This window comes from Macrotis lagotis, chromosome 4 (genome assembly GCF_037893015.1).
Source record: "Macrotis lagotis isolate mMagLag1 chromosome 4, bilby.v1.9.chrom.fasta, whole genome shotgun sequence".
Lineage (NCBI taxonomy): Eukaryota > Metazoa > Chordata > Mammalia > Peramelemorphia > Peramelidae > Macrotis > Macrotis lagotis.
In genome coordinates, this window is record NC_133661.1 from 73,858,225 (window position 1) to 73,870,689 (window position 12,465).

The 12,465-nt window shown below is 36.2% G+C and overlaps 1 protein-coding gene across 1 annotated transcript in view; it reads left to right on the plus strand.

Moving 5' to 3' along the window:
- Positions 1-1,244: 1,244 nt before the first annotated feature.
- CHAT (choline O-acetyltransferase) overlaps positions 1,245-12,465 on the plus strand; it is a 93,248-nt gene continuing 82,027 nt past the window's right edge. The window contains exons 1-2 of the mRNA XM_074231873.1: positions 1,245-1,310; positions 9,908-10,099. Of these exons, the coding sequence (XP_074087974.1) occupies positions 1,245-1,310; positions 9,908-10,099 (258 nt within the window). The remainder of the gene's footprint in view (positions 1,311-9,907; positions 10,100-12,465) is intronic.

Sequence of the window (12,465 nt, forward strand, 5' to 3'; positions counted from 1 at the left end):
GAGCAAGGATAATAGAGATTCATTTGATTTGGTAATTCAAAGATAAATAGGATAGTCATCATATAATTCCATACATATATACTAATATACATCCATGGAATATACTAATATCCATATATGGAAAGTACCTTTAAGACAATCTGGTCTTCCTCTCCCATAAAAATCTAACTCAAGAGAGGCAAAATAATCTCCCCAAAGATATATAACAATTAGTGAAAAGATAAGAACTGAAATTTAAGTTTCTTGGATCCCAAGCTATAGAGTTAGGGATTATTAGAATTTAAAGCAAGCTTAGATATTTTGGTTCAACTTTCTCATTGGAAAGTTATCTTAAAACTGTAAAATAAAGAACCTCAACAAAAAAACAACCTTCATATAAACAAACAAAATTTTTAAATGAAATCATATGTGAAAATACAAGCACAAAACACATACATTTATGTTAATGAATATACCAAGATTATGTTCAAAGCAATGGCGTTTTGTTTGTTTCTATGTACCTTTTATCTTTTGCGCATTTTAATTTCATTATTATTTTGTCTATACTTTTAGTTCATCTGTTTTCTTTAGATGCCACCTCTTTTATGCAAATAAGGAGTTCCAGAAAGACATAGTGATTTATCCCAAATCATACAGCTAATTAGTGACAAAGCTGGGTGGTTCCCAAGTTATTGCTCTGGACTCATAGAATTTCAGAGCTAAATGGTCCATAAGAGCTCATCTAATCCAACCTCCAAATTCCCATCAAGATTGAGTCTCAGCAAAATCAAGACAAAATTAGAGGCAACCCTAGACCAGAAACCAGGTCTCCTCCCCTACATTATATTAGGTAAACTCAGGGCACACAAATATTTCTATCTAAGATACAGTCCCCCACATCATTTTAGAAGGGCAATGAGGTCCTTGGAATAGCAACCCAGTATGGGTTCTATGTTCATCCATATCTTCTGTAAGTACCCAAGGAAACCACAACATATCTTAGCTTTACTTTCTCCCTTTCTAATGCAGAAAAAAATTCCTGTTCCCACTTTCCTCATAGTGTTTATGGAGGAACAGTTAGGTTAGACTTAAGATTGAAGAGAAGGGAGTAAGGGGACTCAAGACTTTGAGGGTATTGTCAGGTCTGATTTGCAAATGAATACTGACTTCTCCCAATCTCTTTTGTTCCCTAGCATTGGGTGAGTATCCCCAACAAGCACTGACTGCTGAACTCAAGCCAGAAGGGGAGCAGCTAAAGCTCAAAGATGCCTGTTCTGGAGAAAAAATTCCACAAAATAACTGAAAAGGATGCCAGCAGCAAAGAGGAGGCTGTAAGTGATTATATACCTAACTCACTTGATCAAAGTAGAAGAGTACCAAGCTCTGAATGACTTGTGGGCTGTCTTGAAATAAGGACTCCAGATTTCCCAGAAATCATTTCCCATGGAGTTCTTCATCTCTTATTCAAAACAGTATTCATTTCTTGGGGGTGTAGAGAAGTAAGAAGCTTCCAATTTGATTGTATCCTCCTCTCATAAAAAGGGTTCAGCTATTATGGAGTTAGAAATGGAAAGATATGGGAGTATTTCACAGAAGCCATAATCCTGATTCCAAAGAGGTATCATGGTCTGTTCACTCAACTATAATTATGAAATTATGCATAAAGCTAAGGGGAAGTATCTAGAGGGCAGAGTCATGAAGCTATATGGAAGCCCTAGATTTTCCTTGCTGGTCTCTATCTTCTTGCTTGAAGGATATCTCTTTCTCTGAGAGTCAAGAAAGCTCAGACTATTTAACCCGCTCTATTGCCCCAAACTATCTCCAAATCCAGCACAGCAGAAGAAGAAGAGTCTTGAATCTGAGACCTGATGATGCAATTTCATTTCCTACACTTTCAGCCAGGCCTTCATAAGGGGGACTGTCTTAAGTATGTGGGCAGTACCAATCTCATTCTATGAATTCTTTTTTCTTTTTTAAAAAAGTATATATATTTATATATTTTATATGCATTTAAAATTTGTTCTTCCTTCTTCATCCCACCATTGAACAATAGCAACAAAAAGAAAACCCTCAATATACAAATGCATAGTCTAAAAAAGCCATTTCCCACATTGGCAATGTCCCAAATTGTAGGACTCTCACATATTTTTATCTTTAGTCTTGACTCTGGTTAGTTTTGATTCTGTTTCATCTTTAGACTTCTTGTCTTATGGTTTGCTATTCTATTCTAATTCTAAAATCTTTCAAAGTTGCTTTTCCTCTATAATTTTGTTATTTTTGTATAAATTGTTCTTTTAATTCTACTCTGTATTTAAAACTACTCTGTAGTTTTGTATTAGAGCATAAAGAACTTCCTAGCTTTCTCCAAAATTGCCCATTTCATCATTTCTAATGGCACAGTGATATTACAAATTTACATAGCATTGTTTTGCCATTCCTCAAAAGAATGACAGCTCCCCATTAAAATTTTTTTGTCCTTTCTTTGGTCTCTTTAGCTTGGGTCAAATGTGTATGTATACTTTTTGTGTACTTTGTGTAACATTTTGGTACTTTGTAAATTTTTGTTAAATTGTTTTCCTCTCTCCCTCTCCACTTGTCACTAGACAATGCCTCTATTTGGAACAGATAGATATGTATCTATGTAAATAGATATAAGTAGATTTATATACATATATATCTATATAAATATTTGTAAAACCACACAATACATAGTTCCACACATCAATTTTCTGTCCTCTCCAATCCACCCTTCCCCACAGTCAAAAGGTTTTGTAAAAAGAAATATATTTATCTTTCCTTCTTCCTGTCCCTATGAAATATTTTTTAAAACAAGAAATATAAAATTCTCATGGCAAATATGCATAATCCAGCAAAACAAAACTTCACATTTACCAAGTTCAAAAATATGTGTCTCATTCTGTATTTTAAGTCCATCAACAAGAGATGTGTAGACTGATAGTTTACCATTCACAAGATAAATCTTCCATAAACATGGCTTCCTACATATCACTCCTACCCCACACTCCCTCTCCCAATACTACCTTCAAAGCATTTTTCAAAATTCCTGAGAATAGCAGACCATATTTCCAGTCTCTGCTTTGACATTGTCTTGGATAAGTCACTATGTGACTCAGTTACCTTATCTATATTGAACTTAAAATTATCTAAGTCCCCTTCCAGTAAGTTCATTCTAACCATCTAGGATCCTGCTTCCCTTGCTTTTGAATACCTATCCAGAGTACAAAATAATGTCCCCTCATTATTCAGGGACTCTATATAGGGTACTCAAAGGACAAAAAAAATTACAGAACCTTAGATTGTTTGCACTGTAGGACCAGAAAGATGAGCTCATTTTCCTCTTGTTCTGTAATTAACCTCTCTTCTCCTTGATGACAAAGGGAGTCATTTCATAGAAGTGTGGATATCAGTATATCAAGATACTGGTTTTTACGTGTCTTACCATACCCCACTGCAGACATAAGTGCCAGATTTCAACTCTGAGAATTCTTCCAGGAACATGCTTATATACCGGCTAACAGTTTACATAAGATAATGTCACCATATTCTAAGTATTTAGCAATTGACTCCCCAGAATGGACAAGATTCCCAGAAGGTACCAGAATATCCAAATGTTTGATCAACCAACCAGTGGATTGCAAGGTTTCCCTAGACTCTTGCAAATTGGAAATAGTAGGGGCAGCTGGGTGGCACAGTGGGCCCTGGAGTCACGAGTACCTGGGTTCAAATCCGGTCTCAGACACTTAATAATTACCTAGCTGTGTGGCCTTGGGCAAGCCACTTAACCCCGTTTGCCTTGCAAAAACCTAAAAACAACAACAACAACAACAACAACAAACCAAAAAACAACCAACCCAACATTCCACTGGATGATAATCGGCATCTGACTTTAGGGAATTCACTGCCTTATGAAGTAGTCTATTCCATGAGGCAGCAGTAGAATAGAGCAAAGCACTGAATCTAGGACCAGAGAGATGCATTTAGATATGATCCCTGTCACTTTTTGTATGATGAAGAGCCCATTATTTCATGTCTCTGGGCCTCAGTTTACTCACTTATAAAATGAGGTTGAATTAGATGATCTCTCAGATTTCTTCCAGCTCTAAATCTATGATCACATAGGATAGCTAAAGTGCCTTCTAGTTTTAAATCCTCTTTTGGGGATGGCTCTATTTGTTAAGGTTTTTTTTTTTATATAATGGACCCAGAATCTATATCTTTCTAAATATAGACACTAGGACTCTCCTCTAAAACCTAGCAGAATAACCCCTTTAAATTATCAAATTCTATGATTATATGCCCAATCATAAATTTCTTTGGAGCCAATAAACTTTGAACCTGTCCTAATTTATTTGCTCACAAAAAGATTCTTTGCAGTTCACATCTCTTTCCTCCTAAATGAAGGGGCTCTGCTCCCAGGTCAGAGAAAATTCATTTCTATAGGCTCCCCATTTTTCCCCCCACTCACTGGGTAAACTGTACTCTGCTTCCATGGGGAAGAGGAGACAGGCTTTTTTATGCTTCATATACTAGCATATACCTACTGGTAGGATATACTCTAGGATTTGAACATTACAATTTGAAGGAACCTTGGAAATCATCAACATACCATTTCACAGGTGAAGAAACTGGGGTCCTTAGTGGTGAAGTAACTTGCCCCCAGGTTACATGGGATTGAAACCTAGATCTTCTGACTCTAAATTTGATGCTCTTTTTACTAAACCATACTTCTGATCTATACATCATCACAATATTCCTCCTCTAGGTATTCAAGAGAATAAGCAGACCAGAGTACATCCAACCTTGTTACTTCATTCCTGTCTCATTTATGAGTCTCATTTAATTTTTCTCATTGGGAAGATTCAGCCCAAAGATTCAGAATTGGAGTCCACTTGGTAGGGTGCCACCCAAAGTCACTGTTGCTGTTCCTAAGTCACTATCCCCCAAGAACTCCTTGCTTCCTCTCCCTTGCTTTCAAGGACATTTATTGCCCTTTAGTTGGGCAAAGGTGGGTGAATTTAAGGTTGGTTTGGTATTGGTTGGTAGAGACAGGATTAGGTAAATGAGGTTGAAATATAAATGGGAATGTTAAGGTATCTTGTTGCTACAAGTTCAAAGGTTGCAACTTATGCTTCCTTATGCTAGAGAATAACTGGAGATTTTTTTTTATCTCCAGTTTCCAGTTTTCAAAAGTAGATGAAAGATTTGATTCCAGTTAGTTTTTCCACTGACTGACAAAAGGACATACTACTAAGGGTAAATGCTTAGTCACTATCTGGAAATCCGTCTCCTTCATATCAGTGAGATCACAAATTCCTTTTGCTGCAGAACACAGTATGTTTTTTGTAAAACAGCTCATTTGGTTCCATGGCAATGGTGAGGAATCTTTGCTTTTTAAGAGTCAATAATTCTAAGAAATGGGGAATCTACTGAGGGACACATACAAATAAAAAAGCTTACTTTAGGGTTGAGAGGTTTTTTTTTCAGTGATCTATGCAATCTTCATTTCACATGTTTTAAAATTTTTAACAAAATAAAATTAAGTTCAAGGATTTTTTCCAATTTTCAATTTCATGTTATATCCTTTTAAGGGAAAGACAAGGGGAAAGGGAGCAAAAGACAAGGAAGGAAAAGAAAAAGAACTTATAGGAAGAGGAGGGAGAAATAAAGGCAGTTAAATAGAGGGACATATATAGCAATTATGTTGCAAGCAATTAAGCTTACAGAGAATGCAATTAAGACATATACAGAGCAAAAATAAAAGAAAAAAGTTAGGAAATAGACTCCTAACTGGCTACAACATGAAACTAAAAATTAAAAAAATATATCCAGTCCTAGTCTTTCCTGAGCTCCAGCCCCAAATCAACTACCTATTATACAATCAAGTTGAATGTCTTATAGGCTTCTCAAAATCAACATGCTTAAAACAGAACTCATTATCTTTTCCCAAAAAAACCACTCCTCTTTTGAACTCTCTGTTGCTATCAAATCATAAGTATTCTGACATTCATCTAGGCTTATAATCTCAATATCATCCTAAACTCCTAATTCTCTCTCATTCCACAAATCCCATCAGTTGTCAAATCTAAACATTTCCTTTTTTAATAGTATTTTATTTTTCTCTATTGTATGTTACAACAATTAACATTTTTTTAAAAGTTTGAATTCCAAATTCTCTCCCTCTCTCACCCTCCCCTCCCTGACACAGCAGACAATTTTAAATAAGTTATACATTTGGAATCATGCAAAACATATTTCATATTAGTCATTTTTTAAAGAAAACACAGACCAAAGGCGGGGCGGGGGGGAACCTTGAAAAACTCATCCTGAAATAGTAATTGGTAGTGGTATTGCTAGATCAAAACTATGCACAGCTTTATAGCTCTTTGAATACCGATTCAAATTGATCTCAAGAATGTTTGGATCAGTTCACAATTCTACCAACAATGCATTAGTGTCTCCCAAATTTTATTATTTCTATTCTCTCAACATTTCTCATAGCTGTCCCCTTCTTCAGACTCACATACTCTAGTTCAGGTCTTTATCATTTCTTGCCTGAACTAATTCAACAGCCTTCATTGGTCCCCTTAACTAGTTTCTTCCTTCTCTAATCCATTGTATCTTTCAAAGTGATTTTCATAAAGCAGTGGTTCTCAGACTGTTTTAACAGAACATTCCTTTGAACTCATAAAAATGATTGAGGATCTCCCAAAAGAACTTTCATTTATGCTAGATTGACATTTATTGTACTGAAAATAAAACATCTTAGTTTAATTATGAAAATATCAGGAGAGTCATGAGGATTTCAGGTATCCCCAGATACCTGTGTGCCCATGTCACAACCCCCCTAATGAACAAACTCTAGTAACTTACGTCTGGGACAAAAAACAAACTCTTCAATTCCTCTTAACCTGTCCCCCAACTTACTTTTCTGACTTTATATCTTCTTCCCTTTCTTGTACTATATTATCTTGTCAAATTGACTTTTTTGGTTTTCTTATACACAACAATCCATTTCCTAGCTCTGTCCCTTTGCTTTGACTATCTTTCAAGTTGGGGATTCTGACCCTCCTTACCTCCATCTCTTAGAATCCCTTATGCCTTTAAAGTTCTGCTCCAATTATCACCTTTTACACAAAGTCCTTCCAGTTCCCAGATTGTGCCATCCCCAACAACTATTTATCTGCTTTGCATGAATCTAATAAATATATATACATATAAATATACACATATGTATATTTGCAAATGTATATGTGTATATTATCTCCCCCATTGAACTATAAGCTCCTTGAGATCATAGACTGTTTTACCTTTTGTCTTTCTATCTCCAGCACTTAGAACAGTTTCTGGCATATAACAAGCACTTAATAAATGCTTGTTTATTAATTAATTGATGAAGAACCTGAGTTCCAAGAAGGTTTTGTCTTGCCTAATCACCTCTTGCTGGGAAGATCATGAAAAAAAGTAATGTTGGTGGCATAGATCTTGAAAGAAGAAAAGGATTTCCATGGAATATTGAGGAAAGAGTCTCTTCAAGGCATGTTTTAGAACAATTGAAAGTACACAGAATGAGATAAGACACATCAAGGAGCATAATAACCCAACGTGGCTAGAATGTATAGATTATAAAGAAAGAATAAAATGAAATTAAAATAATGTTTTTTTCAAGCTAAATTGTGAAGAATCTTAAGTGTTCAGCAAAGGATGTATTTTATATATGAGATAATGGTGTACCATTGGAGGTTTTTGAGTAGGGAAATGACATGATTAGGAAATTTATTTTGACATCACTCTATGAAGGATAGTATGGAGGAATGAAAGATTAGAGGAAGAAGACTAGTTATAAGGCTATTACAATAGACCAGATAGGAAGTATTGATGGTCTTAAATAAATTGATACAGTAGAAGCAGAAAGGAGAAGATAGATTTGGGAAATATTTCTTTGGTAGGAAAAAGAAGACTTGACAACTAGATAGATGTAAGAGATGAAAGAAAGGCAAGATGTACACATGAATCCATCTAGCCTGGATTAATAGGAAACTGGTAGAGCCAAGAGAAAAAAAAGGAAGTTAGGAAAAGGGGTAAAATTTCAAGGAAAATGGATGAGTTTTTGTTTTAGACAAGTGTGGAACTTGAGGTAATAATAGTCTATAAAGGTGGAAATGTTCAGCATATAATTAGAAACATGGGACTAAAGTTCAAAAGAGAGCATATATAATCGTTCATAGATATAGTCAGTCAAGAAACCATTCACATAGTGGAAATAAATGAAGTCACAGTAGTAGACAAAATTGCCAAAGAAAACAGTAAAGAGGAAGTAAAGAGGAATGTCAAGAACATTCATTCAGCCTTTGGGGTTGTTCATGCTTAATGGATGGGAGAAGGAAAGAGAACTAACCACAGAATCCAACATAGAACAGACAATAAGGTTGGATAAGAATCAGAAAAATGGCATGTCAAAGAAACCAGATGAGGATCTAGAAATTTCTGTGGTTGACAATAGCAACTTCTGCAGAAAGGTGATGGAAAATGGGGGCTAAGGAAGAATCATCAGATGTGGCAAAAAGGAATCATGAGTGATCTTGAAGAAAGATTAAATTTTGTGAGGGCAGAAGCTAGTTTTTGTGGGATTAAAGAGTAAATAGAAAATAAAGAAAAGATGTATATCCTACTCTTTCTGGAAATTTAGCTTTATATAGTAGAGTAAAGGGAAAGTGTTCTTTTTTCAAGATGCGGGGAAGAAAGAAATAGAGTAAAATGTGTTTAAGATAAGAGGCAAAAGAGATGGTGGATGAAATGAGGTATTAGAGAAGACAGAAGGTGATCATAGTTGTGGATAGAAAGTTTAGTTTTTCTCAAAGAGAACAATTTCATTCTCTGAGACTAGAGGAAGAGAGGATTTGAAAACACACCTTTTGAGTTAGTGAGAAGATCTAATGTAGCTCATGTTAGAGCAACTCAGTTTTTAATTTTCAGTTCTTTTGATGTCATCTAGAAAGAAAGAAGGATGGAATTGGAGGATTGAGAAAAGTGTAGAATTTTGGCAGTTGTTACCATGGGAAATATCATAGATAATAAAGGTTGTCATATATTGGTGAAAGTTCATTTGGAATTAGTGAGCAATTTTTTTTTGGCAAACTACATCAGCACAACTTTGTGGCTTATGTGAGCTCTTTCCATCAGGGGTCAAAGTGGATAAGACGGATCCACCAATCAGTAAATATTTATTACATACCTAATTTGTGCCAGACATTGTGCCAGGTGGTGAGAATACAAAAACAAAGTTGAAATAATTCCTGTCTTCAAGGAGCTTACATTCTAACAGAAGAAAACATATGTATGCAAATGAATATATATGTATATAAAATAAGTATTCACAAAAGAAATACAAAGTATTCTTGGGATGGCTAGAGTTAAAGTAAGGGACTTAGTAAGTCAGAGAGAGAGGAAAGCAAGAGTCACAGAAAGTATAGCTTTGAAATAGCTAATCATTGTGTCAGGATTATGAAGGGAGTTGAAGCCAAAACAGGGATTATAGACTGAGAAAACAGGAAGTGGTGGAGTCACTGGGGATTCCAGTGAAGGTGAATAACAGGCTCTGTAAAAATGAGGGAAGAAGTTTCTGGTATTTGTGAATGTTGAGGTGATACCTACATGGAGAACAAAAATGGGACCTGAAGAGGAGTATGAAGGAATGCTTAAGCCAAACTTTGAAGAGGTCACAGTCTCCAGTGTGTGTAGGGATAGGAAGTAGCAGAAGAAACAAGATACAGGTAGAGAGAGAAAGTAGTCTCTTATCCTCAAAAGATGAAGCCCTATGTTCTCCTAGTCCATACCTCAGAGGTTGGGCTCCCAGCCCAAACCTTCTTGATCTGTGCCATTGCTAACATTGCTCTCTGCCCATGCTCAGGTGCTGCCCAAACTCCCAGTGCCACCACTCCAGAAGACCCTGGCCATGTACCTCCGGTGTATGAAACATCTGGTTCCTGAGGGGCAGTACAAGAAGACTAAGGTGATTGTGGAGCAGTTCGGTGCCCCTGGGGGCCTTGGGGAAGTCTTACAGCAAAAACTCCTGGAGAGAAGGGAGAAGATGACAAACTGGGTAAGAAATAAACCCACAACAAAAGGCCATCTAGAACAAGTAGAAGGAATGGAAGAAAAGGACATGGGAAGTTCATTATTTCCCATAATTTGACTTACTTTTAAGTCTCTTTCTCTAGGAAAGTCACCTTCCACCCATAGAATTTTGTGGCACTGAACTTTACCCATACAAAAAAACCCCAGAATAATATAGTTTCCTTGCACATGTGGGGATTTCATATACTCCTCAAGGTTTTTCTAAACATATTCTTTTATATTTTTAAACTTGTGTTTAAAGTATCCTAGTGCAAGACATGTTGATGAATGTAGACAATCATAGAATTCTTAAGACAAGCGTAGAGAGCTGACTAGAAAAGTGACTCTGAAGTCAGGAAGACCTGGATCCAAGCTTTGTCTCTTACACAGACTGACTATGTGACCCTGGGCAAGTCACTTAAACTCTTAGTGTTCTACACAACTTTCCAAGACTATAAATGACAGAATTGTTGCTCTTTTGATAGTGGCCCTCTCATTCAAGGAAACTACTATGTCAGCTTCTGAGGAGAAAAGAGAACTGCAACAGACCCCACCCTTAGGAAATTTGCCACAGTAAGGTCATCAGAGATGTTATTAGTTTTCCATGAAAGTTAACTTTACAATGTAAAAAGTGAAGGGTAGAGAGGTTTAGTTAGAGAGCATTCAGTGAGTTAATAAAATAGTTGGGGCTAGCACCATACCTAGTCATCTGAGTGGAAATATTCATCAATTCAACCAACACTTTTTTCAGATTCTAATATGTTCAGAACATTTTTTCTAAACTCTGGGAAAGCTATTAAGTTTAGTCTCTCCTTATGGGACTTATAACCTAGTAGAAAATAAACACACACATACACACACACACAGATATACAAAAGAATATCTGATAAATTCATTATTAAAGTGAAAAAAACAAAATTCTATGCGAGGTAAAAGGGGTAAAGGTTATTGAGCATAGGGAGATCAAGAAAAGCTTCATGGCTTTTGATGGAAATACCCTTCCCTATACCTACCCATTCAGTAAATCCTAACTCAATTGGTTTGATTGAAATTTAAAATTTAAAAGAGGCATTTTTAGCACAAAGAACAAGGCAAAAAAATGCATCATAGTAGGAAAGCAAAAGCATGAACAAGGGGTAGAAATTGCAAAGAAGGGGCAGCTAGGTGGCTCAATGGATAGAGAGAGCACTGGCCCTGGAGTCAGGAGGACCTGAGTTCAAATTCAGCCTCAGACACTTAATAATTACCTAGATGTGTGATCTTGGGCAAGCCACTTAACCCCATTGCCTAGCAAAAAAAAAAAAGTTGCAAAGAAATAAATTTAAGCTTGATGTTGGAAAACTGTCCTAACAACTAGAATCTGTTCAGAAGTTGACTGCGTTGTCTCAGAGTTGAAGGAGTTTTCAAGCAGAGGTTGAACAGATCACTGGGCCAACTATTCAACCTGTCTTAGACTCAGTTTTCTCATTTGTCAAATGGAGTTGAGGGACAGCTAGGTGGCTCAGTGGATAGCACACTGACCCCTGATTTAGGAGGACCTCAGTTCAAATCCAACCTCAGACACTTAATAATTACCTAGCTGTGTGACCTTGAGTAAGTCACTTAACCCTATTGCCCTGTAAAAACAAAAAAACAAAAGCAATTTTAAAAAATGGAGTTGGACATGTTAGTCTTTAAGATGTCTTCTAGTTCTAAATCTACAATTTCATGATCCTTTGTTTTAGGGGGGATGGGAATGGATTCTATTCAGATGTACATAGATAGATAAGTCTCTCCTTAATTCAAAGTCTATTTTGAAAACTTTGAATCATAAATTGGGGAGAGAAGCAGCACAAATCAATGGAAGCTTAGAGTATCTAGAGGAAAATAATAAAAGATAGAGAATGGTAATAGATTTTGAAAGATTTAAATGTCAGACTTTTTTGAACTTCACACTTCTTCTGGGATAGGCTTTTTGTTTGTTTGTTTTAGGTTTTTTCAAGGCAAATGGGCTTAAGTGGCTTGCCCAAGGCCACAAAGCTAGGTAATTATTAAGTGTCTGAGGTCACATTTGAATTCAGCTACTTCTGACTCCAGGGCCAGTGTTCTATCCAAAGCGCCACCTAGCCACCCCCTGGGATATGTTTAAATCTGGCTTAGTCCACCCTGTCTGTCAGTCAATGAGCAATTATTAAACCCTTGTTATATAGGATGAACTAGTCAAGGTTTCTTCATCAAAAAAAAAAAAGCAACCAGAATTCATGAACTATAAAATCCACCCATGTAAGTGGAGTGTCTCATCTTAGTTCTCAAGTCTTAGGAAAGAACCTTGTACTCCAGAGGGGTCAAGTTTGAACAACTTCTTCCATGTAA